Source organism: Castor canadensis, chromosome 5, assembly GCF_047511655.1.
Source record: "Castor canadensis chromosome 5, mCasCan1.hap1v2, whole genome shotgun sequence".
Lineage (NCBI taxonomy): Eukaryota > Metazoa > Chordata > Mammalia > Rodentia > Castoridae > Castor > Castor canadensis.
In genome coordinates, this window is record NC_133390.1 from 14,861,857 (window position 1) to 14,883,757 (window position 21,901).

The window sequence follows — 21,901 nt, forward strand, 5'->3', positions numbered from 1 at the left end:
CAGTCTCCACCTTTTCCACCCTGCCCAGTATCCTAGGAGACTTAGGAGACTGGCGACATGGTCCAAAGCAACCAGGCTTCTTCTTGTTCTCTGTCTTGGGCAATGGGAGCCACCAGAAGCAGATGAAAGGACAGAAAGAGAGACTGAGGTATTTATTCTTGCCAAGCCCTGGGGAGGTTGTGGTCTGACTACTCCACCAAAGGACAAGTTCCATAGACACAGTTCATCCCAAGCCCTCGTGTTGCCCCCTCCTTTGTTTGACGTTGAAAACCTATGGGAGGCTCTCCTGAGGTGCCCAACCAGAAAGCCTACACAGCCCTTACGATTTCCCTGAATTCTGCCCCCAACTTTATAAATGGTCCCTTTCTGAGGTTCTCTTTCATCACACTTTGTTGGAGGGAAACTTGTCCCTGCCTTGACCATGACTTACACAGGACAAGAGTGAGACATACATAAGATAGACTTTTCTTCTCCAAACCTTAATCCTAAGTCCCCTACATTGGGGGTTTCCACACCTGGCTAACAATAAAGAGGTCCTTCATTTCCCATTTCTGGATCAGCTACCTTGACATCAAGGAATGCCATTTAATAGCTTCAATGTAAACTAGTGTTATTACTCCCACTGCTGTTATTATTTGTACCCTAAATATCTGCATTTAATATTGAAATTATTGTGTCACAGTTTGGAGGTAGGGACCAGTGTATGTAAGCACTGTCATCGCACATCTCTGTCTATGGAAAAGGAGAACAAGGACCACATGCAAATGGAGATTTGCTACAGACCATACTGACTTGCTCCTGGGCCTTGTTCCCCGATCCTCACCCCCTGATGGCTGAGATCTGACCAGCAAGTTCATGTTGTCAGTTTCCAGAAACAAAAACTCCCTCAGCTTTGGTTGACAAGCTAGATGTTCTCAAAATACTTAAACACAATACAATTTAAACAAGAAACAACAAAAAGAAAGAAATCACCTCAATTTACCCATGGCCAATTTCTTGCTTTTTTCCCCAGCTATTTTTAAATAAGCAAAGCTCCATAGTATCTACGGCATTTGGAGATTGCAGGGTTTGAGTCATATCCTTATTTACAGGAATGCTGGGGGGGGGACTCAGCTTGCTCAGCATTTACTCCATTTATGAGAAGTGAGCAGGCAATTAAGAAGCTAGCGGGGGTGGGGGGGACTCACAAATAATTTTACCTCATCCTTCAATCTCTTTATCTTTCCCTTCTCAGGACTCTGACCTGAGACAACGGCCACCGCCCAAACATGTCTGGTGACAGATAAAACAGACTGTAATTGTTTGCAACTGCAAATTCCTCCTCTTTGGGCTGCAGAAAAACTTGGTTCCTCTTTTATATTGACTGTCTTTTATGCTTAGAATGCTGCTCCAAAACTGCTGAGTGCATAAGCCGTCAGTAAAGAGCTTTTAAAAGTTCAACTCCGTAGGGAAAAACTGTTTTCCAGCTTGTGTGACTCAGAACATCACCTCATGGTCATTATCACAGCCTCAGAAATCTACCCTCATAAAAGTCACCTTTTATGTATCTGTGCCCCAGAAGTGCACGCCTGCAAGAACTGAACACAGACAGCAAAATGGATGGGGATGGTTTTAATGCTATACCTAAAAACTCTCTTAAGTATAACAAATTTTTTCTTCCAGAGAGAATCTGTTTGTAACTGTAAGAAATGAAACAATATATTCCAGTTATTGAAAACAGAATGTTAGAACTGGAAGGATATTCAGAGAATCGAAGAGAAAATGCTCTCAGGGCTGTGAGTTATTGAATTTCTATCTTTGTGTGTTTCTCTTTCAGTGCTCAATCAGAGCTGCAGTCCCTGCTGATTACTATCATTAAAATAGTAAATATAGTATCATTAAAATAGTAAAGATAGGCTGGAGGTGTGGCTCAAGTGGTAGAGGGCCTGCCTAGAAAGCTCAGGGCCCTGAGTTCAAACACCAGAACAGCCAAAAAAAAACAAAGACAGGTAAAAGTGAAGCAGGCTAGAAGAAGGAAAAGTTTGGGGCTTATGTAGGTTGCCTGGGGATGGCCAGACCACCCCCACCTGGCTGGGAACCACCCGTGCCCCTCCCCACTCAGTTCATTATTGGGTGGGATCTCCTTGGCCTGCCCTCCCATGGGGTAGTGCAGGTTTTAAAGGCACCTGAAAAAGAAAAGCACTCCCTCTCTCTGCCAGCAGACTCCACCTGCACCTACTGTGCCCTCTTCTTCTTCCCTTTCCTCACCTGCCAGAACAGGTGACTCCCCTTTTCTCAATAAAGCTATCCTACCTCATCTCATCCATGTACTCTGGATTTTTCCATTTGGAATACAAAAACCAGGATCTTCTGATCATAGACTGTTCCAGCGCCATTAACAAAAAGGGTTATTTTAGAGCTCTAATTATTGAAGACTTCTCTGCCATGAGCCTGTCTACTTTGAAATATGAGGTAATCACTAGAAAACAGGTAGATTATAGAAATTTTCTTTAAAAGTAGGATTGATAATTTGGTACTAGTAAATAAAATATGGTAATAATAACAATAGAGACAGAGTCAATCTGACTTTTATTCTGCCAGGCCACTTGATATTGCTGAGGGTTTACTTATTCTCTAAGGAGAAATATATCAAATATAGCCATTAAAATGACTTACAATGTCCTCTCATTGTCTATCATCTGTCTATCTATCTAAATATGTATAGTTTTAAAACTCTATGTGGCACTCTGAGCAAGTTAAAATGAGCCATCTTATAGGGGGAAACCTCTTAAAACAAGCTATTCTAACAGAGAATATGGTCACCCCTGTAGCATACTTAAAATCCTTTAATAGCTTCTCTTTGCTTTTAGGACTAAGGCCAAAATTCTTTATGCAATCCTCAAGTTCCTTCCTTATTCTACAGCATCATGATGTATCATATTTGTCCTGCCTCTTCATTCTCAGCTGTACTAGCCTACCTTGAAGTCTTTGAATGTGCTACAGGGCCTTTGCATGTCTCTCAGCTCTGTATCTTTCTCCTCTGCCTTCTTGGCCTCTGTAGCTCTTACTCATCCTTGAGATTTTATCTTATTAGTCACTATCAAGTCATCTAAGGCTCCTCCTCTCACTCAGATTCTTTTTTTTTATAGTTTATGTTCATAAGCTATATCTTTTTTCCTGTTTGGCACTCACCCCATTTATTTGTCATATTCATTATCTATTGCTGCCCAACCAATCATCCCCAAAACTTAATGGCTTAAAATAACAAATGTTGATTGTTTCAAAGTTCCTGAGAATCAGGAGCCGGGAGCAGTTTAATGGGATGGTCCTGGCTCAGAGTCAGAAGTCAGCCAGTCTGCAGCCATCTGAAGCCCTTGGCTGTTGGCCAACCACATCAGTTCCTTACCCCAGGGCCTCCCCATTGCCCTGCTGGAATCTCTTCCCAACACGGCAGCTGGCTCATTCCAGAGCAAGAGATCTGAGGGGAGAAGGGAACTCAAAGGTCTTCAACGTCCTAGTCTCACAAGTAGCACACTACCTATTCTGCTTGACTTTATTTGTTAGAAACACATCTTTACCTCAGATTCACACTAAAGGGAAGAAGAGTTAATCTCCACCTTTTGAGGGAATTTCTGGATATATTTTAAAACTATCCCATGTGTGTATTTAGATAAATGTCTAACTAACCTTTCTTTGGAAACAGGACCCCCATTTCTATTGTTCTCTGTGATGGCCCTAGTTCCTTCTAGGAAGCCTGGTAATGCATGGCATTAAATGAATGAAACTTTGTATTTGAATCCCAAATCTAGGGAACTTTGTACAAATTATATAACTTTAATTTCTAGTTTGGGATAATGAGGATAATTATAGCCATGTGATGGGTTGTTATGAGAATTAAATTATACACCCTATACATGGCACCTGGTATGGTCTGGCACAGATGGGGCTCATTAAAATGTTATTTTTCCTCATCTTCCATGTTTAAACCCATTCCATGTGGGTCCAGCTTCTATGTATTTCCCATTACTCCTCATCTGTTAGTCCATCTCAATTGCTCTCACTCCAAGACACATTCCTTTCTCTCAGCCTCCTACAACTCCTGGGACCTCCATTCTCTATGTAGTGCAATCCATCCCACACACTGCACCCAGATAAGTTATCTTTACATCTTTATGTCATTCAGTTTTGCAACTTCTATTGCTGTTGCTCTGCCTGTACTTGGTTAGTGTGTAATAAATTTTTGGTGAATTGAATTTGATTTCCAGGTCCTTATTTGTACTGAAATAATAACACATCCAAGCCCAGGGTGACTTAGAATCACTTAGAGAAACATGCTCTGACAATATCAACAGTTAGAGAGTTGACTGTTAGCTACATGTGATCACATTCTTTTCATGTCTACACAAAATAACTGGACCACAAATAGCAGATTCTTTAGTAGAGCAATTACAGAAGTAACTTAAGATATATTTTTCTATAATTCTAGCTCTGAAGCCAGCACCTTCACACCAGTACTTCACATCTGTACTTATTTTTAATTCTCTATACTCTTATCATTATTGCTATTATCAGGAAATTGTAAATATATTTGAAGATAGAAAATTCATTTTTTGTGTGATACTAGGGATCAAACCCCAGGTCTTGTGCATACTAGGCAAATACTCTGCCACTGAACTATACCTCAGTCCTAAAGATAGTAAATTCTTAATGAAATGGTAAGATTAGTCAATTGAATGAAAAAGATGAGACAGTATAAGAAATTCTACCTTTAGATTTCTCTGACTTGCTATAAAATAAATGATGAAAACACATACTCAGGGAAATGCTTGCTTTTTAGTGACAAATGTAAATATTTTGGAAACACATCATAAAATTTCAGTTTGAGACTAGCAAAATATGAAAATTATTTATTCAGCAATTCTGTGACTTCTTACCAGTGGTATTCAAACATTTTCACCCTGTTAAATAATTTTTATTCTGGCAGAGCAAAGAGATTTTGGAGCTGTGTTTCCCTGTCACCCAAATTCTACAAAAGGCTGTAACTACTTGAGTTCTATAAATATTTGCAACCCTCTTTGGATGAGCAGTGACTAAAACAAAATCCCTTGAATTTGAAGGTAAGTAAGTCACTCTTCTTCCTGCCACTCTATTAACTCTGGAATTGTGTTTATAAGCCTCACAGATACTGAAAGAGAAAGTTCTGCCTGGATCATAGGAACTTTCATCTTTGGTCCAACATGAAAGCAGTGTGAGGATGAATAGGGGGCACACATAACATTAAAACTGAGATCTGCAGAAAAGCTTCATTTTTGCAAATAAGGAAACTGAGGCTCAAAATGCTTAAAGGCTTCACAGACTACCATATGACAAGAAGCCCATGATCCTGAAATGACTTCCCCTTGACATTGCCCAAATGGCCCAGTGAAAGGACTACCCAGTCCCAGTGCTACTGGGACAATTGTTGACTGGGACAATTCTTTGTAGGGAAGACTGCTCTGTGCATGGTAGGATGGTGAGCAGCCCCTTAGTCCATCCCTCTAAATGCTAGGAGCACCACTCACCCTAGTCCTGATGACAACAAAAGAAAATGTCTCCAGACATTTGCCAATGCCCTTGGGAGCAAAACTCACATCCAGCTGAGAACCACTGATCTATCTAAGGCCATCTTATTATTTTAATGACCTGTTCTTTATGCTTTGTGAACAAAAATCTCAAGGCACAAATGCATCATAATCAGTACTATTGCTCCAAGTTATTTATATGAGAAACCAACATCTTTCCAAGAAAAGGGACACACTTCTTTTTATGCACATACAGCTAATAATAAATTCTAACCAGGGTAAAGCAGTCTCAACTTCTAGCAAAAAAAAAGGGGGGGGGCTAAGACAGAAGCAAAATACAAACTTCCAGGTTTTTTTTTTTCTTGATCCATGTTTAATGAAAAAGAAGTTACAGGAATAGAAATGGACATATAACAAAGATATCGATTTGGGAAAATATGGTGACAACTAGGGGAAAGTCATTGTAATTCTGAATTTACTCACATAGTCCTATCAGTTGTAACCAATCTAAAATATCTTCTTAAATCTAAAACAAAGGAATAGTTATAATTTCACTGCTGTTTTCATGAGAACTCACCAAAATGATGTCCAAACAATACCTTTCCATTTCCCTCTTCCCCCTAAAACACACATAACAAAAGCAGAGATGTTCACTATGTGTTAACACAGAGTGAAGAAAATTGTAGTCTTTTCTGTTTCTTTATTACAACAGCAAGTCAGCACTGGTGAGTGAGCTTTTGGCACAGATATGATTTCTGCAAATATTTTCATGAGAAAGCTTTTATGATGCATGATCATTTATTCTTAGGACAATCAATCATCAAAGGATTACATCTGACTCTAGTGAACATAAATATATGCAAAGAAATGTCTATGGCTTATATTTGAGCAGACTTGAAATATTAAAGGCAAGAAATTTTAAAATGCACAGATATAGAACTACAGTGAGCATCTTACTGTTTTGTTTCATGACTCATGATTCTTAACAGGGTCCACCAATATTCTATTTTTATCATTTTCTACCCTAATGTACAGTATGGGCATGTCTTCCTCAATAAGATATATGTCTTATATATTTGGAAAAGAATTATGATCTCTGAAAATATATAGTGGTAATAGCTTTGCATTAACGATTCACTTAAAATAAAATATCCCTTCTTCTCAAGCTAGCAGCTGGCAAGCAGTAAACTCATTCTAGACATTTGCCATGTGGATAATAAAGAGAAGCAATAGCTTTTACTTGCCATCCCTTTAAAATAGAAATCATTTGGCCAGCACATAGCAGTCACCAACCTCTCATCCTCACACTGAATCTTTCAAGTTAGGATGAGCCCTGCCTCTTCTGATACTGTATTCTAAGTTTTTCCAGTTGTTCCACGCATTGTGACTGGGCCAACTTCAGGGTCCGATTCTCCTCTGTCAGAGCCTCAAATTCTCGAACCAGCTGTGCAGCATCCACCTTCTCCTTTTCTGCCTGGTCCAGCTTGGCAATAAGCTCCTTTCTAAAGATGCAGGATACAGGGCAGGAGGAAGCACAGAATTCAGTGCAAACAAATCACATGATTCCATAATAGCACAATGGAAACAGAGTGCTTCATTCTGCTTCTAGGAATTTTACCCATCTCTACCTGTCTCCCATGATATCCTTTCATTTTTTCCAACTTCACAAGGTATAGGTCCTTTTATTTTATTCTAGCACCTCTGCTAGAATAAAATAAAAGGACCCAAAAGATTCAACACATACAAAAGCTGTATAGGTTCTTCGATGGTCCAAAACTGATCTTTTTTAAGACTACAACAAACACTCAAGATTATATATCATTTAGAAAAAAAAGGTTTAGAATATTAAGGTGCCACTTATTATAGGGAGAAGAACTTATTATAGGGAGATATTTGTTATCCAGGGGGATTCACTGTGACAATTCCCAGTAGCCTTATGTTATACATTGGTTAGATTAGCCAAGGGTGTTAATTTTTAAAGAAAATATCTATGTAAAGCTGAATTAGAGAAAAGTATTGAGTAAATAAATAATAGTGCAAATATGGCATATTTTAGGGAAGTTGTACCCAAATGACCAAAGTTTGGGACACATTGATACCAGTCTCAGTCCAAGCTTCAGTTATTCTCAGACTCCCCCATTCCCCACCCTCCAAAGTCCCTGAGAGGCCTTGAGTGTGTCTCAGGGAACAGTGGTAAAGTTCTGTTGATAAAGTAGCATCAACCTGGCCTTAATGTGTAAGGCGTGGAACTACTATCTTCATTACACTCATTCATCACTACCATTGACCACATTTCTAAAGCTTTTCTTCTTCCCTCTTGCACTAATCAGATACTGATCTGATAACTACATATAATAAAGAAAAGAAGAAAGGAAAGGATATATTCCTCGCAAACAATAATATTCAACTTTATATTAGAAATAAGCCCAGGACTAATAGAAACATGGAAGGTTTCCTGAATACAAACCCAACTTAAAATGTTTCAACAATGCAGAGATAGAAAATAACCTGATTAGCACATTCATTTAATTCTCCAAATATTATGAGTGTAAAAAACATTTATTAATGAAAAAAACTTGAACACAAACCCAGACTATTTCAACATACGTATATTCATTCATTCATAAATTATATATGTGATAATTATTATATCCACTATAAAGCACATCAAATATCATATGTAAGAGGGTAAGATTGGATGCTCAAACCAGTGGATGAAAGTCTGATGAGGAACAAGTGTATTCCCACAAATTACTTGTGAATTGGAAAAGTTACAAGTGTGGAGAAACCAGGCAGACCATTTCAACCAAGTGAGAGAGGTTGACATCACTCCTGAGGAGGTAAATAGACATTGTGTGTGCAGTGGAAACAGATCCTTTCTATGCTATTCCTGCCAAAATGTATAACCCAAATCAAAATCATGAGGAACACCTGCCAATCCAAATTGAGGGAAATTCCACAGCCTGTATCTTGACAAATGTTATGAAATGTTCTATATCTAAATGAACTAAAGGAAAATGACAACTAAATGAAATATGCAATTCTGGACTGGGAAAATAGCTTTGCAGAATGTTAGTGGGAAACTGATGTAATATGAATATGAAGTAGAATTAGATGGTAGTGCTATATCAGTGGTACCTTTCTTGATTTTAACTATTTCACCATAACAGAAAGAATATCCTTTTTCTTAGGAAACACTAAAATGTTTAGGGTAATGTGGAATGATGGTGTGTGTATGTACAATATACATATTTTCATATATACATAAACTACATATTTTATCTGAATATATATACTTATGTATGCATTTTATATATATATATATATATATATATATATATATATATGTTGGAGAAAAATAGTAGTGTTGAGGAAGAATAAAAACCCAACTAGGGAAATTTTTAGTAATTAACAAATCCAGTGAAAGACATCTGGGAGTTTTCAATGCTACTTTTAGAACTTTTCTGTATGTTTGAAACCATCAAAATAAAGTATGTCAGAAAAAGGACTAAAATAATATCGGAATAAAAATTCTAGTGTTTTCTTCCTATACCCAATAGACTACCTTGTGTTGCCAGTTTGATGTCCACTGAACAAAACCAGGCATTAGAATGTGACCTGGAACATCTGTATTCTTACACAAAGTTCTTTGGGCTCTGGCTACCTGTGGGATCTTCCATAATGTTTAGAGTACAATAGACTCCCAATAAACACTTCCTAAATGAAGAATTAAAGAAAAAGGTATTTCTGAGAAAAATACTTTATGTTTAAATGGGGGAGGAAACAAAACTCAAAGTGCTCCATTTAATTTTAATTTCTTTTAAAATTAATAAGAAAAAGGCAAATTTCAAACCTGTTCATCTGATTATATGGCTAGAGCTCTGTGCCCTGAGCATAGCTTAAGGCAGAAAATGTCAATAATTAAATGTTGATTAATGAAAGTCCTCCAGTAACTATCTTAATGAAATTAATCAGTAAAACCTATATAGGTGACAAGGGAGAGACGCTATAAATCCTCTGCCTATAGATACGTGTTTCCCTTTCAGATTACCTGTGTCATATAAAAAATTTAGGTAGAAATAGAATTTTGCTTTCGAATTATGGTCGGGGAGTTGGGAGTACTGGGTATAACAATGGATATTTTTCTAATTCCTTCTCTAACTTCATTTAAACTCATAAAGCCTTGTCTTATTAGTTTTGACTGGTAGAGATAATAAATCACAAAGTTACCAATTTTACAACTACAAGGAATGGTCAAGATTGTTTAGTCTTTTCTTCCTGCATTGAAGAAAGTCAATTATAATTTCTTTTCTAGAATCAAGTAGACTCAATGGATAGGTTTCTAAATTAGTCCCAAGTACTTGATAAGCAATTATACAGATATCCAGTAAAAACTGTCAAAATGTCTGCTAGATCCTATTCAGGACCTATTTATATAGACATATTTATGCTCATCCATTAGCAATTCATAATTAAACCCTGACACATCAAGCTACAGAAACAAGCTTATAAATAGATGATCTGAAGAACACAGCAATACTTCTGAGTTAAATGTGGTTCTACCTTTGATTTCTTGGTTATAATTTCTATCACTCCCTTCAATGTAATGTGATGTAGGGATAAAGGACCAAACATACTGGAAACTTATTTTGAACTTGAGAGCCTGTAACATAATCTTCTACATGATGTAGCTCAATGTTCCAAAGGCCATAACCTTGGAGCCTCCCATAGACCACCGGCTGCCCATCCTATAGCACATGCCTGGAAAAGTTTTAAATCGCTAAGACAAATGGGAGAAGGTAAAGTCTAAATGTGTTGATAAAGAAAAGTTTAAGATTTCATAGAAGCTAATTTTAAAATTTAGGAGTTTTTTTATGTTTCAGGATGCTGAAACATGGAGTCACTATTAGGATAAATATTTCTTTGCTCTGCACTTGCACATGTTTATTGCAGCACTATGCACAATAGCTAAGCTTTGGAAACAGCCCAGATGCCCCATGACTGATGAATGGTTTTAAGAAAATGTGGTGTATATATATATATATATATATAAAATGTGGTTTTATTCAGCCATACAAAAAAAGAAAACTATGTTGTTTGCAGGTAAATGGATTGAATTAGAGAACATTATGTTAAACAAAGTAGGCCAAAAAGTCAAAGGTAGCATGTTTTTCTTCATATGTGAAAGCTAGACCTATAAGTTAAATGGATAGATAGATAGATAGATAGATAGATAGATAGATAGATAGATGATCATAGATACATTCATATACATACATGCATATAGTGACAGAATAAAAATTATATTACTGAGTCTGTCTGAGGGGACTATGGAAGGTGGCAGAGGGAAAGAAAATGTTAGAGAATAAAAAAAATTGAAACAACTCATCTATATAAGAATATAATGCGTGATACTATAAGCTGTTGAATATTAAGGGATTCTGATGATAGAGAAAGAGTAAGTAACAGGGGGGTTAATTTGATTAAATCAGGATGTATACAGGCCTGAAGTACCAAGGCAAAGCCACCTTGGACTATCAATATACATTTTTTTTAAAAATGAAGAGCAGGAAGGAAAAATAGCTCTTTTCCAGGGGTAAAAGTGGGAGGGGGTGGGCATAAGGAAAGGGTGAATGAGAGTGAATATGCTAAATGTATTTTGTATTCATATTTGAAAATAGAAGAATGAAACCTGTTGAAATTGTTCTAAGAAGGAGAGAAAGGGGAAAAAGGAGAATGATGGAGGGGGTAAATCTAAGATATATTATAAGCACATATGTAAATATCACAATGTGCCCTCTGTACAACTATTATATGCTAATAAAATTTTAAAAGTACTTCTTTTCTCTGGAAAAACCAAATACAATGATACTTGATGCCAAAATTAACTATGGATTTTTACTAGGAAAAGGTAAAATTCTAGACAGTTTTGCCACATGAGATAATTTTTGGATATATAATATTAATATTATATATAATGTAACAAAATAATGTCTTCCTCATACTGTGAAATTTATTTTAAAATAGGGATTTAGGATGTATGACTATTGCTGGTTCTTGAGAAATGTATGTCCAAGTATGCATAAGAGAAAGAATAGATTCCTCAAGATGACAAAAAGGGTTGAAATTCTTATCTTCATTTTATGCAGATGGAGGAATAACAAATGGGGTTGAACTGAGGTTTTCAAAGCTCAGTCTACACTATGATGTTGAAGACCCACAAATTAATAATACATAAACATATGTACCAATATCTTTGATGAACCAAAGGACAACATTGTACCCTTGCAGAAGGAAGTGAGAATTATACAAAAGCAGGGCTTGTCAACATTGGCACAAGTAATATTTTGGGCCTAATACTTGTTTGTTTTCTGGGTTGGCCTACAGAATGGCATTGCAGGAGATTTAGCAGCACCCTTGGTTTCCATCCACTAGATGCCAGTAGCGAGCACCTCCCCACAACTCATTACAACCAAAAATGTCTCTCAATATTGGATATTGCCAGTGTCATGGGGGTGAGAGGGGCAGGGGATGAGAACGATTGCTCTAAAGGCAATGGAGACTCCCTTCAATTTTATTGGAAAGAGTCAATCCTAGAGTAGTAGCAAAGTGAAGGGCAAGATGCTTCCTTGCTCTGCTCCCCATAGATAGGATTGAAACAAAGGAAACCAACTAAATTACTCTCACTGAGAAGATGTGAATATTCTGTCTCTTCTAATACAGCTTCAGGCAGACAATTGAATGAAGAGATACCTAGAACTCAGATTCCAGCTAAAACCCTGGATAGCATATGATGAGATGGTACAAAAGATTCAAATCATGAGTGGGGAATTAAGGAAAAGTATTAATCTCACAGCCTGACAAATTCTTGGATACTGGACTTCATACAAAAGTAACTCCTAAAATGAAAGAATCCCTTTGGCTATTCCTTTGCCTCCTTAAGCAAAGTGAAAAGCCAAGAGAGTTATTTGGCCCTTCAATAAATTCACTGAAGTATTTTACTGAAATCCTATTGCAAATCAGGCAGTGTCTCTATGCATTCTAGCAATTTTGCCTTTGGAAGCCCATCTTTACTGTTGGAAAATGAACTCAAATCCCATATATTTTACCCAGCAGACAACTTGTCCACATCAGACATCATAGAAAAGAGAGCACAGACTTTCACTCCGCATTCCTATACATTCTGCAAACACTTGTAGAAATCTCTCCACTTACTCTTTCTTTGTGACAGTAAAAACATAATTTCATGGGCTGAGTAAATATTTAAGAGAGATGCTTGAACTAAAAAGTGAGGTTTGGTTCTCAGGGTTTTTACTGTTCAATCCTTTTTCAAAACATGATCAGCTCAATTGGAAAAAATACAACAAACAAAATTAGACCTCCTTGACTGACCCTAGAACAGTGTCCATCCTAACACCCTCTCCATCCCCAATCTCTGAGAAACTTCCCCAGGACTCAGTTTAAAAATCTCTGCCTCTGGAAACATCCCAAAGAAACAAATATTTCAATTTTGACATTAAAAACTCTGTTAGGCAATTGCAGAATAAATTAAATACTGTGACTAAAAGGAGGGTTAATTTTAGACCATACTTTTACAAATTACATATTAATTATTTTCCCTATCCTGATATTTCCCCCTAGATAAGCTGTTGTTCCCCCCATCATCATTTTATATATTTTTAAAAGACAGGAGAATATAAGTCTCACAATGATGGGGAAAATCATTGTGAAAATCCCCTTCTAACATACTGCTTGAACTCACTACTAAGATTATATAACATTTTAATTCAATCATAAAGACAACCACTTAAAATGGGCAAAAGATATGAATGGACATTTCTCAGAGAAAACATACTAATAGCCAAAAAGCACATGACAAGTTAGGCAATATCAGTAGCTATCAGAAAGGTATAAATCAAAACCACAATGACACATCATTTCACATCAATTAGAAAGTAGAATCAAAAAGACACAATAAGCATTAACAAATACGTGGAAAAATTGGAACCCTAGTCCACTGTTGGTAAGAATGTAAAGTAGTGCAACCTTTGGAAACAGCATCAATGTTTCTCAAAAGATTACACATTGAGTTATCATATAGCCCAATATTTTTCCTTTTAGGGACATATTCAAGGGAACTGAAAATATGTCCACACAAAAACTTTTACACAAATATTTATAGCAACATTATTCAAAATAGCCAAAAAGTGCAAACAACCCAAATTCCCGTTAGCTGAAGAATATATATATATATATATATATATATGCAATGGGATATTGCTCAATAATAAAAAGGAATGAATTGCTGGTGCCTGATAAACCATGGGTGAACCTTGGAAACACTAGGCTAAGTGAAAGAAGCTGATCACAAAAGAATACACATTATATAAAAATGTCCAGAAACAAATTCATACAGACAGAAAGTAAATTAGTGTTTGTCAATAGCAAGGAGAAGGGAACGATAGGGAGGAACTTCTCAAGGGTGCAAAGTTTCTTCTGGGGTGGTAAAAATGCCCCAAAGTTATGATGATAGTCACACAACTCTATGAAATACTGAAAACCCACTGGATTATTATCCTCCGGACAAAAGTATACATCATTCTTCAGTCTGATGCTTTAAGAGTCTATCTCTTTTTCTGATAATCTAAGTCAATCTTCTGAACACCAAAACAGTTAGTAACACAGTGTTTCATACATAAATTGGACAAGTGGGTTTCCCCATTGGTTAAGATAAAATCCTCTATCTGGAACAATGCAACCTTCATAGCTGATTGTAATTTAGTCATACACTTAAAATATTTTCTGTCAAGCAATTGCAAAAGCCACACCATATCTATATCTCATTTCCATGGGTTTCCATTATATACACAAAAGGCTATGTGAACTGTGCGAAAATGTTGATTAATATTCATTGAAAAAAAAAGCATGCGATTTTGTAAAAATATTCACATGCAAAAAAGCCTAGAAAGAGTGAGAAAAAATAGACAACAGAAGTTCTTTAAAGATGTTAAAATTTTTGGCAATGTTTAAAAGGTTACAATAATGTACTTTTTTATAGTAAGAAGAAGAATTCAATAAAAGTATGAACAAGCTTTTCCTGTACCATTGGTCACAGACTAGAAATGAATCTTTAAATGAATTTGTAATCCTAGAAAATGTTTGTCTATGTCTTTATTCAGTAGATGTGACTAAAAACAACAGTTGTATCAACTCTTCTCGTGGTACCTTCACAAACTCTTCTAAACTTGATCCAGGGAGACCTCCTCTGGAAATAAGAGAGAACTTCAGCCTAGAGTTCAAATTTCAAGCTATGCCTGAACAACTCTAATAAAAACTCACTTTTAAAATATTTTAGTTAGCATCTTTCTTTATAGCTACCTTATGTTAGCCAACCACCAGCGGCAGCATAAACCACACTTTGTAAAATGATGGGAAAGAAATTCTCATCAGAAATCATCAAAAAAAAATGGAGAGCTAATTACTTGGGTCAAATCCATCTGGCCCAATTCATCTTGCTTGAAAACAAAGACTGTTCAGGAAGAGATTTGCTGCAAAACAAATTTCTACTTCAGTAAAGTGTTAGTGAAAATAATGACTGCTAATAACCCTTGGAGGGTCAAGCTCATTTGTTTATAAATATAACCGTGCTTCACAATTTAGCAATTCATGTTAACAGCCCTGTATTGCTGATATTGACACTCTATCTTAAATATAAATCAGAAAATTTATAAATAAAATATGTGAACACAAAGGATATTACTATAGCCTCTAATACGCTACCCTAAATCAACCTCACTTATATATGACCCTAGGCACAGTTCCATGATGAATTATTAGGATGCAAAGAAATGTCACAGGGTATCCATATCTGCAGGAGCTATAGAACCACATAGACAGGAAACAAACTGATAACTATTGATATCACTAGCCTACAAAAACACACCAAAAGAATCATTCCAACGAGTCTTCTGTTGCTCAAGAAAAGCACTGTTCACTTTGGGTGAGGGTATGGGCTGCATCTTTCTCAAGTAAGGGCTGCATCTGGGAAAGCACAACTGAGAAGGGTATACTTTCAGCTGAGGATGGTGTGGACAAGGACTCAGATGTAGGAGGATCTACCGCCTGCCCTGAGAAAGGTAAATAGGCCAATGCAGTTGAAGACAGGGAAAGATAGGAAATTCTTCAAAACTACCTAGACACAGCACAGTAAGTCTTAAAATCAAGCCCAAGAACCTGCTATCAATTTCTTGTCATAAGAAACCATAGGAAGGGACATATGGCTCAGTTCTGGAGCATCTGCCTAGCATGTGTGAGGTCCTGGGTTTAATACAAAGGAGGAAGAGGAAGAAGAATTTTGCATCAACAAAAATTTGGAGTAGTAAGTCCTAACCCATATGGAAGAATTGGGAGTGGAGAAAAAGGAATGTGAGAAAGTTTATATAAAAGAAAGAAAAGACAATATCAAAATAATTTGGCCACCAGACATAGTAGTGCATTTCTGTAATCCCACCATTAGGGTAGCAGAGTCAGGAGGACTGGGAGTTCAAGGCCAGAATGCACCATATAATTGAGTTTCAAGCCAGCCTGGGCTACAAAGTGAGACACTGTCTCAAAACAGAACAAAAAAACATAATTTTGCTTTTGCCCCAGATCTAGCCAATTATTTAGAGAGATGGATTTGGGGAAGAAACAAGCTGAGTTCTACAGAAACACACACAGTATATGAGTCCCTAAGTGGGGAATTGGCCCACTTCTTTGTGGTTCTGGAGGTTGTATAAATTACCTTTGCTAGTCTGCTAGCCACCTCTTTTCTAAAGTTAACTTTGCCTTTTCTTATTTTAATATTGTGGTGGTACCCACAAGTTATCATTTTTCTGAAAATAAGCAGCAAGGACAAGTTTCAAAGATCAGATATGAGTCATTCTTATGTCATTATCCTATCAGTTTTAAATGCAACATACAAATAGATAAAGTTGCAGAACACATCATTTAGTGGGTGATTCTTGTGTTGCCAAAAAATGCCACACATAAGTTTCATGTAAGTAATGAAGTCTTCCAGTAGATTCAGTCTGAAGAGTTTACAAAATAGAAATTAATACCTGGATTTTTTTCTGTCATAACACCACATTTACATACACACACACACACACACACACACATATACACAATTTATAGGCTACTGGTCATGTAAGTTCTCCTTTTATTAGCATATATTAATTATACAAAATAGTGAGTTTCATTATGACATTTCCATACATGGATTTAATAGTTTGATAAATACTCTTTGATGGTGATACTGGTCACATTATTAATAACCTTCCTTAATTCTCTTATGAAACTTTTTTTGGAAGTCAGACCGCATGTAAATGTACAGTCTGCATATTTTGGGCAACTTATTAAGATTCTTGCACCAAAATGGAAGCCTCAGATTATGATGGAAAAAGTTGTATCTCTGATTTCTTAATAACATATTTTAATCCCTCATAATCAAAAGTCCAGGTAAAATGTTATGCTTGACGTGTGGCAAAGCAAGGAAGTAAGAAAGGGCTAACTGAGGTCTCACAGTAAACGTAGTAGTTAGTCTGCTCCCAAAATCCACACTGTTATATTACCCACCCACTATTATGGGGAGTCAGGAAGAAGTTCTAAGAATTTCTTAACTTCTCAAAATAAAATAACTTCACTTTCTTCCATTTAAAAATTAACTAATAGTTACATATTATGTGTCACTCGTGTAAGGTGAAGGAGAGGAGAAACATAAAATTAAAGAATCACAATGCAAACTGGGTGCCTATGACCTATAATCCTAGCTACTTCGGAGACTGAGATCAGGCGAATCAAGGTTTAAGGTCAGCATGGGCAAATATCTGGAGAGTCCTCCATTTCCAAAATACCCAAGCCAAAACAGACTGGAGGTATAGCTGAAGCAACAGAGGTCCTCCTTTGCAAGCAAGAAGCCCTGAGTTCAAACCCCAGTCCCACCAAGAAAACAAAAAAGAGGAAGAAGAAGAAAAGGATGTAAGGAATTCAATGGTGTTTTTATGACACTTGCTACTTAGCAGGAGATGCAAATATTAATCAATAGATTTCCCTAATCAATGTAGAAGTATAAACTGACCAGTGCTATGAAAGCAAGGTATCTAATCTGAAGCTTTGAAAGAATAAAAAAATACAGAGTCACTGGGGTAAATTGAGTACAATTTAAAAAGAGGAATTCTGAAACAATACGAATGAATAAAATTAGAGTGCTGTAATTAATGGAACTATATAATTCCCTGCAGCAAGAACTATAATAGTAATAAAAGCTATATTTTATAGCTTGGGCTATAAAATATAGTTAGTCAACTAATACATTTACATATTTCTAAGTGGCTCTTTACCTAATGTGGGAACCCCACCATTTAAGCGTTAATTAAAATCCACCCCAACCAAAGTGCCCTGGGGCCTATGGGTAAATTCATAGAGTACATAGCATGGCTCTAGTGGTTATTTTGGGAATTTTAATTTCCAGAACTAAAATTTCTGATTTAAAAAATTAAGTTAATACTCCATAAAGTAAAGCACTTAATCTCCAGCAGGGCCATTTGGATCATTCCTATGATACTCTCCCTTCACACCCAACCCAGTCTTTGTCCAGAAGAAGGGGCTCGGGGAGAAAAGTACTTACTTCCTTTCCTCAAGGAGGGCAATTTCTTTTTTGACCTCATGGTACTCTTCTGCTATTTGGCAGTGCTGTTTGAATACCTGCATGGATTCCACGGAGTCATGACAAGGTGGCAGAGGCTTCAAAAACAAGAAGAGGCAATCAGTCCATCTCTTTGCATTACAATTCATTACCAACCATTTTGCTCTAACATTTTTCTTTAGGGGGAGATTTTTTGCATAAACACACCATCATCACTCAACATTATACAGTTTGGCTGATTCTATTTGACTAAAATAGAGAAGTGGAATGATTACTTCCTACATCCATCTTCTGGACATTCATGGGTATCTCAGACCTAAGCCAGAGCCCTGAAACCCATTACATGTCAGCTGCCTGTCATTTATTGGAATAAAAGTAAGTTTCCTAATGATTCTGCAACTCTCCCCAGAAATCTTAAGCTCCTTTAGAGGAAGGCAGTGGTGGGGAAATATTTCAGTTGTCTGTTTCAATTACCCCTTCTTTCTGTTCTACTGGCCCAGAGGCATAATCTCATCCTGAAGAACAGAGTAGGCCCAGGGAAAACACTCTCTTCTGAGAAATGCATCCAACCCGAAGAAATGATGCTGACAAGAATTAACAAATCTGGATGAAAGATCAGACCCCAAATAAAACCTACCTGTAACACATAAGGCTGAGGAGAGAGTAGATTCGTGTTTTCTCCATCATGAGGGAAACAGGCCAGTGTGGCAATTTTGGAACACAACCTGGCAAAAATCCTATTTTAAGAATACCCAGGGTGTAACAGAAATTCCATAAAGTTTACTACCTAATTGATGGATATGATGACCCTCCCTATTTATCGTGGGATCTCTGAGTACAGACGTTCTAAAGGAAATAAAATCCTAAATAGCTACACACAAGTGTCAAAAGGCCACAGTAAACCCCCATCAGTATGCATAACACATGTTCATCAAAAATAAAAATTTTAGGAGATATATTTTTAAAATTCTAAATAGATTAGGATTAAATTTACATGTAAAATCTAATAATAATCACACAATGTAGTATCATTCCCTGCTGCCCCATGAACATTTTCACAGCATAAACTTGGCATATCAGAACCATTCTCCCTTTTTATATAGAAATAAATTGAAAAGTGGCATACAATGGAACCACAATGTAATTCACCCCATGAGATGAAGCTGTGGCCAAAGGAATTCAGATCTCCTGGCTCCTCCAGTCTGTGTCCCAGAAATCACCACCCACTCACCAATTTTCACCTGTTACACTGGCAAATTATCATGTATAACAGTCAGAGGAATGTAAGCAATGTACCCTGGGCTCCCTAGCCAAGCTGTTAAGTCATCTGTGCCCTGTTAAAGGATTTGCCTACTGGCAGCCATCAAACTACACATCCTCTCCTGTAAGTATGAACACCACATGGGCCTTGCTCAGCTCAAACAAGAGTTCAGTCCTTCACTTGCCACTATGGTAAGCCACAAATACAGCATAGTTACCTAGGTCATAGACAAAAGAAAATAGAAGTGTGTGGAACAGATTTCCATGCTTAAGAGAATATAGATGAGAGCACCACGTCAAGGCAGCAGTGTCCTTTGCTGCTAAAATTTAACAGGAACACTGAAAACACAACTTTCTTAAGAAAAGAGAGACTTTCCCTTTCCCCTTGGCTCATCACACTGCAATCCTTTTTATTAAGTGGGAACTTTTTCTCATTTGTTCATTTTTCTGCACTTCTTAATTGTATGAAATTTAGCTATTATAGATAAGTAGTGTGATGACACTGTTAAGGATGCATGAAAACAGGTAGCATTTCAGGATATGTTCAGAATTTTCATACGCTCATATCAGGATGATCATGCAACCTATATAAAATAATATTTTCAAGATTTCCCACAATAAAGAAGTGGAAATTTAAAAAGAATCAGTCAAAAATATACAATGCCCAGTGTTTCCAATAGTAACAAGATGCCAGGTGTCACTTCAGTTGCTAGCTCCTGAAACTCTGTCTTCACCCAAACCTGACACACAACTCAGCACCACATCAGGGCCTCCCAATTTGCATGAAAACATGAAAGAGCAATATAGATCTCTCTTTTTTTTTTTTAAGCAAGGAAAGAGGCTATATTTCACAACCCACCATAATATTGTAAGTTATCTCATTGGTTTCCAGAGACTGCAGGGTGGGGAATGGGAAGTTGTTGTTTTGTGAGTATAAAGTTTGAATTTTGCAAGACTGTGATAAAGGTGTGGGCAAGGGTTGCACAACACTGTGAATGTACTTACACTTAGAAATGTCTCTGATGGTAAACTTTATCCTATGCATTGTTATCACATAAAACAAAGTTAGTGCAGTGGGCATGGCAGTGCATGCCTATAATCCTACCTGCTAGGGAAACAGACAGGAGGATCGAGACTGAGGCCAACCCAAGTAAATTAGTGAGACCCTAGCTCAAAAACAAAATTGAAAAACTAAATAAATAAGATGATTGGGGGCATAGTTCAAGTAAGCTCAAACCCCTATACCATCATCATCATCATCATAATTCTTTCATCAGACCTTTCCATGGCCCCTAGTCCATCTTTGATGCATTGCTACCAGCCTCCCAATCTGAGGCTCGCTCCCTTTCTACCCAACATTTTTCTTTTCCAAACTGCTCTCTGAGGAACTACAAATTCTCACACCTTTATAAGTCCAAGCCTTTCACTGCTAACCACAAATGTTGCTGGGTAAATCAAAGGTCCTCTGGTCAGCAGGATCTACTGCCCTTGGAAGACAGCTTACTCAGTGGACATTTACCCCAGCCAAGGAAACTCATCAGAGAATTTGCTTCAATGCACAGGGTTTTCTCAGTCCAACAGGAATTCTAGTGAATAAAAACATCAGGATATTTTATTTTATACCTATTATTAAAAAGTAGAAATAGTGAGATGTGTGGTTCTATATATCCAAATACTCTCATTGCATGCGTGTCACAACATTAGGTCCTTGCTGATAGTTGTTCTTTTTTTACCTTTTTTACCTTTTTATGCCCTCTGAAAATAAGAGGCAATGACCAACAGCATTCATTGAATAAAAATTTGTGTTTATGGAACAGTAGAATGTCTAAAACACTGTCAGTGGACAATTAATCAGCTAAGTATCAGTTTAAGATCCCATGTGAAACAAGCCCAAATTAAAACAAACAAAAAATCCTTAAGAGAATGCCTGCAGCAACCAAATAGAAAACATCAACTTTTCAATGACCTTCCTATTGGCATATGTCAAACTGTACATAGCATGTTTCATCATGACATCTCAACACGTGCATAGAATGTACTTTGATTCCATTTTCTCTTCTGTTACACTTTCTAGAATAAAAGTAATGCTTTCAATTACCATTGCTTGGTTTTGATTATTTCTGCTAGATTTTCAGAGTTAAAATTCCATGCTGGGTGTGGGTGAGCAATAAATAAACTCTTTATATTGATAATTTCTTTTAAAATCAGGAGGAGAAATTTTCCTTGTCATTCATTCCATAATCTAATTACATTTCCCATACTTTGGAATGCAGTTAGTCATTCAACACACTTTCTTAAAGAACGAAATACAGAATTCCAAAGAAAATGAATCCCCACATAGTCAGATTTGAACAATTAAAAGGTAAAGATATTCTTAAGGTTCTGGAACCTAAATTCCCTATGATCGCAGAAACAA

The 21,901-nt window shown here is 36.8% G+C and overlaps 1 protein-coding gene across 3 annotated transcripts in view; it reads right to left on the reverse strand.

The window, feature by feature from the left end:
* Window positions 1-5,898: 5,898 nt before the first annotated feature.
* The window catches only part of Map3k7cl (MAP3K7 C-terminal like), a 37,988-nt gene continuing 21,985 nt past the window's right edge, over window positions 5,899-21,901 (reverse strand). For 2 of the 3 annotated variants that reach the window (XM_074072351.1, XM_074072352.1), the window contains exons 4-5: window positions 18,208-18,323; window positions 5,899-7,042 (exon numbers count right to left, since the gene is read on the reverse strand). In XM_074072351.1, coding sequence (XP_073928452.1) covers window positions 6,862-7,042; window positions 18,208-18,323 — 297 coding nt within the window. In that variant the 3' untranslated portion in view covers window positions 5,899-6,861. Of the gene's footprint in view, window positions 7,043-18,207; window positions 18,324-20,889; window positions 21,253-21,901 lie in introns of those variants that run through there. The other variant, XM_074072353.1, reaches the window with a different exon arrangement.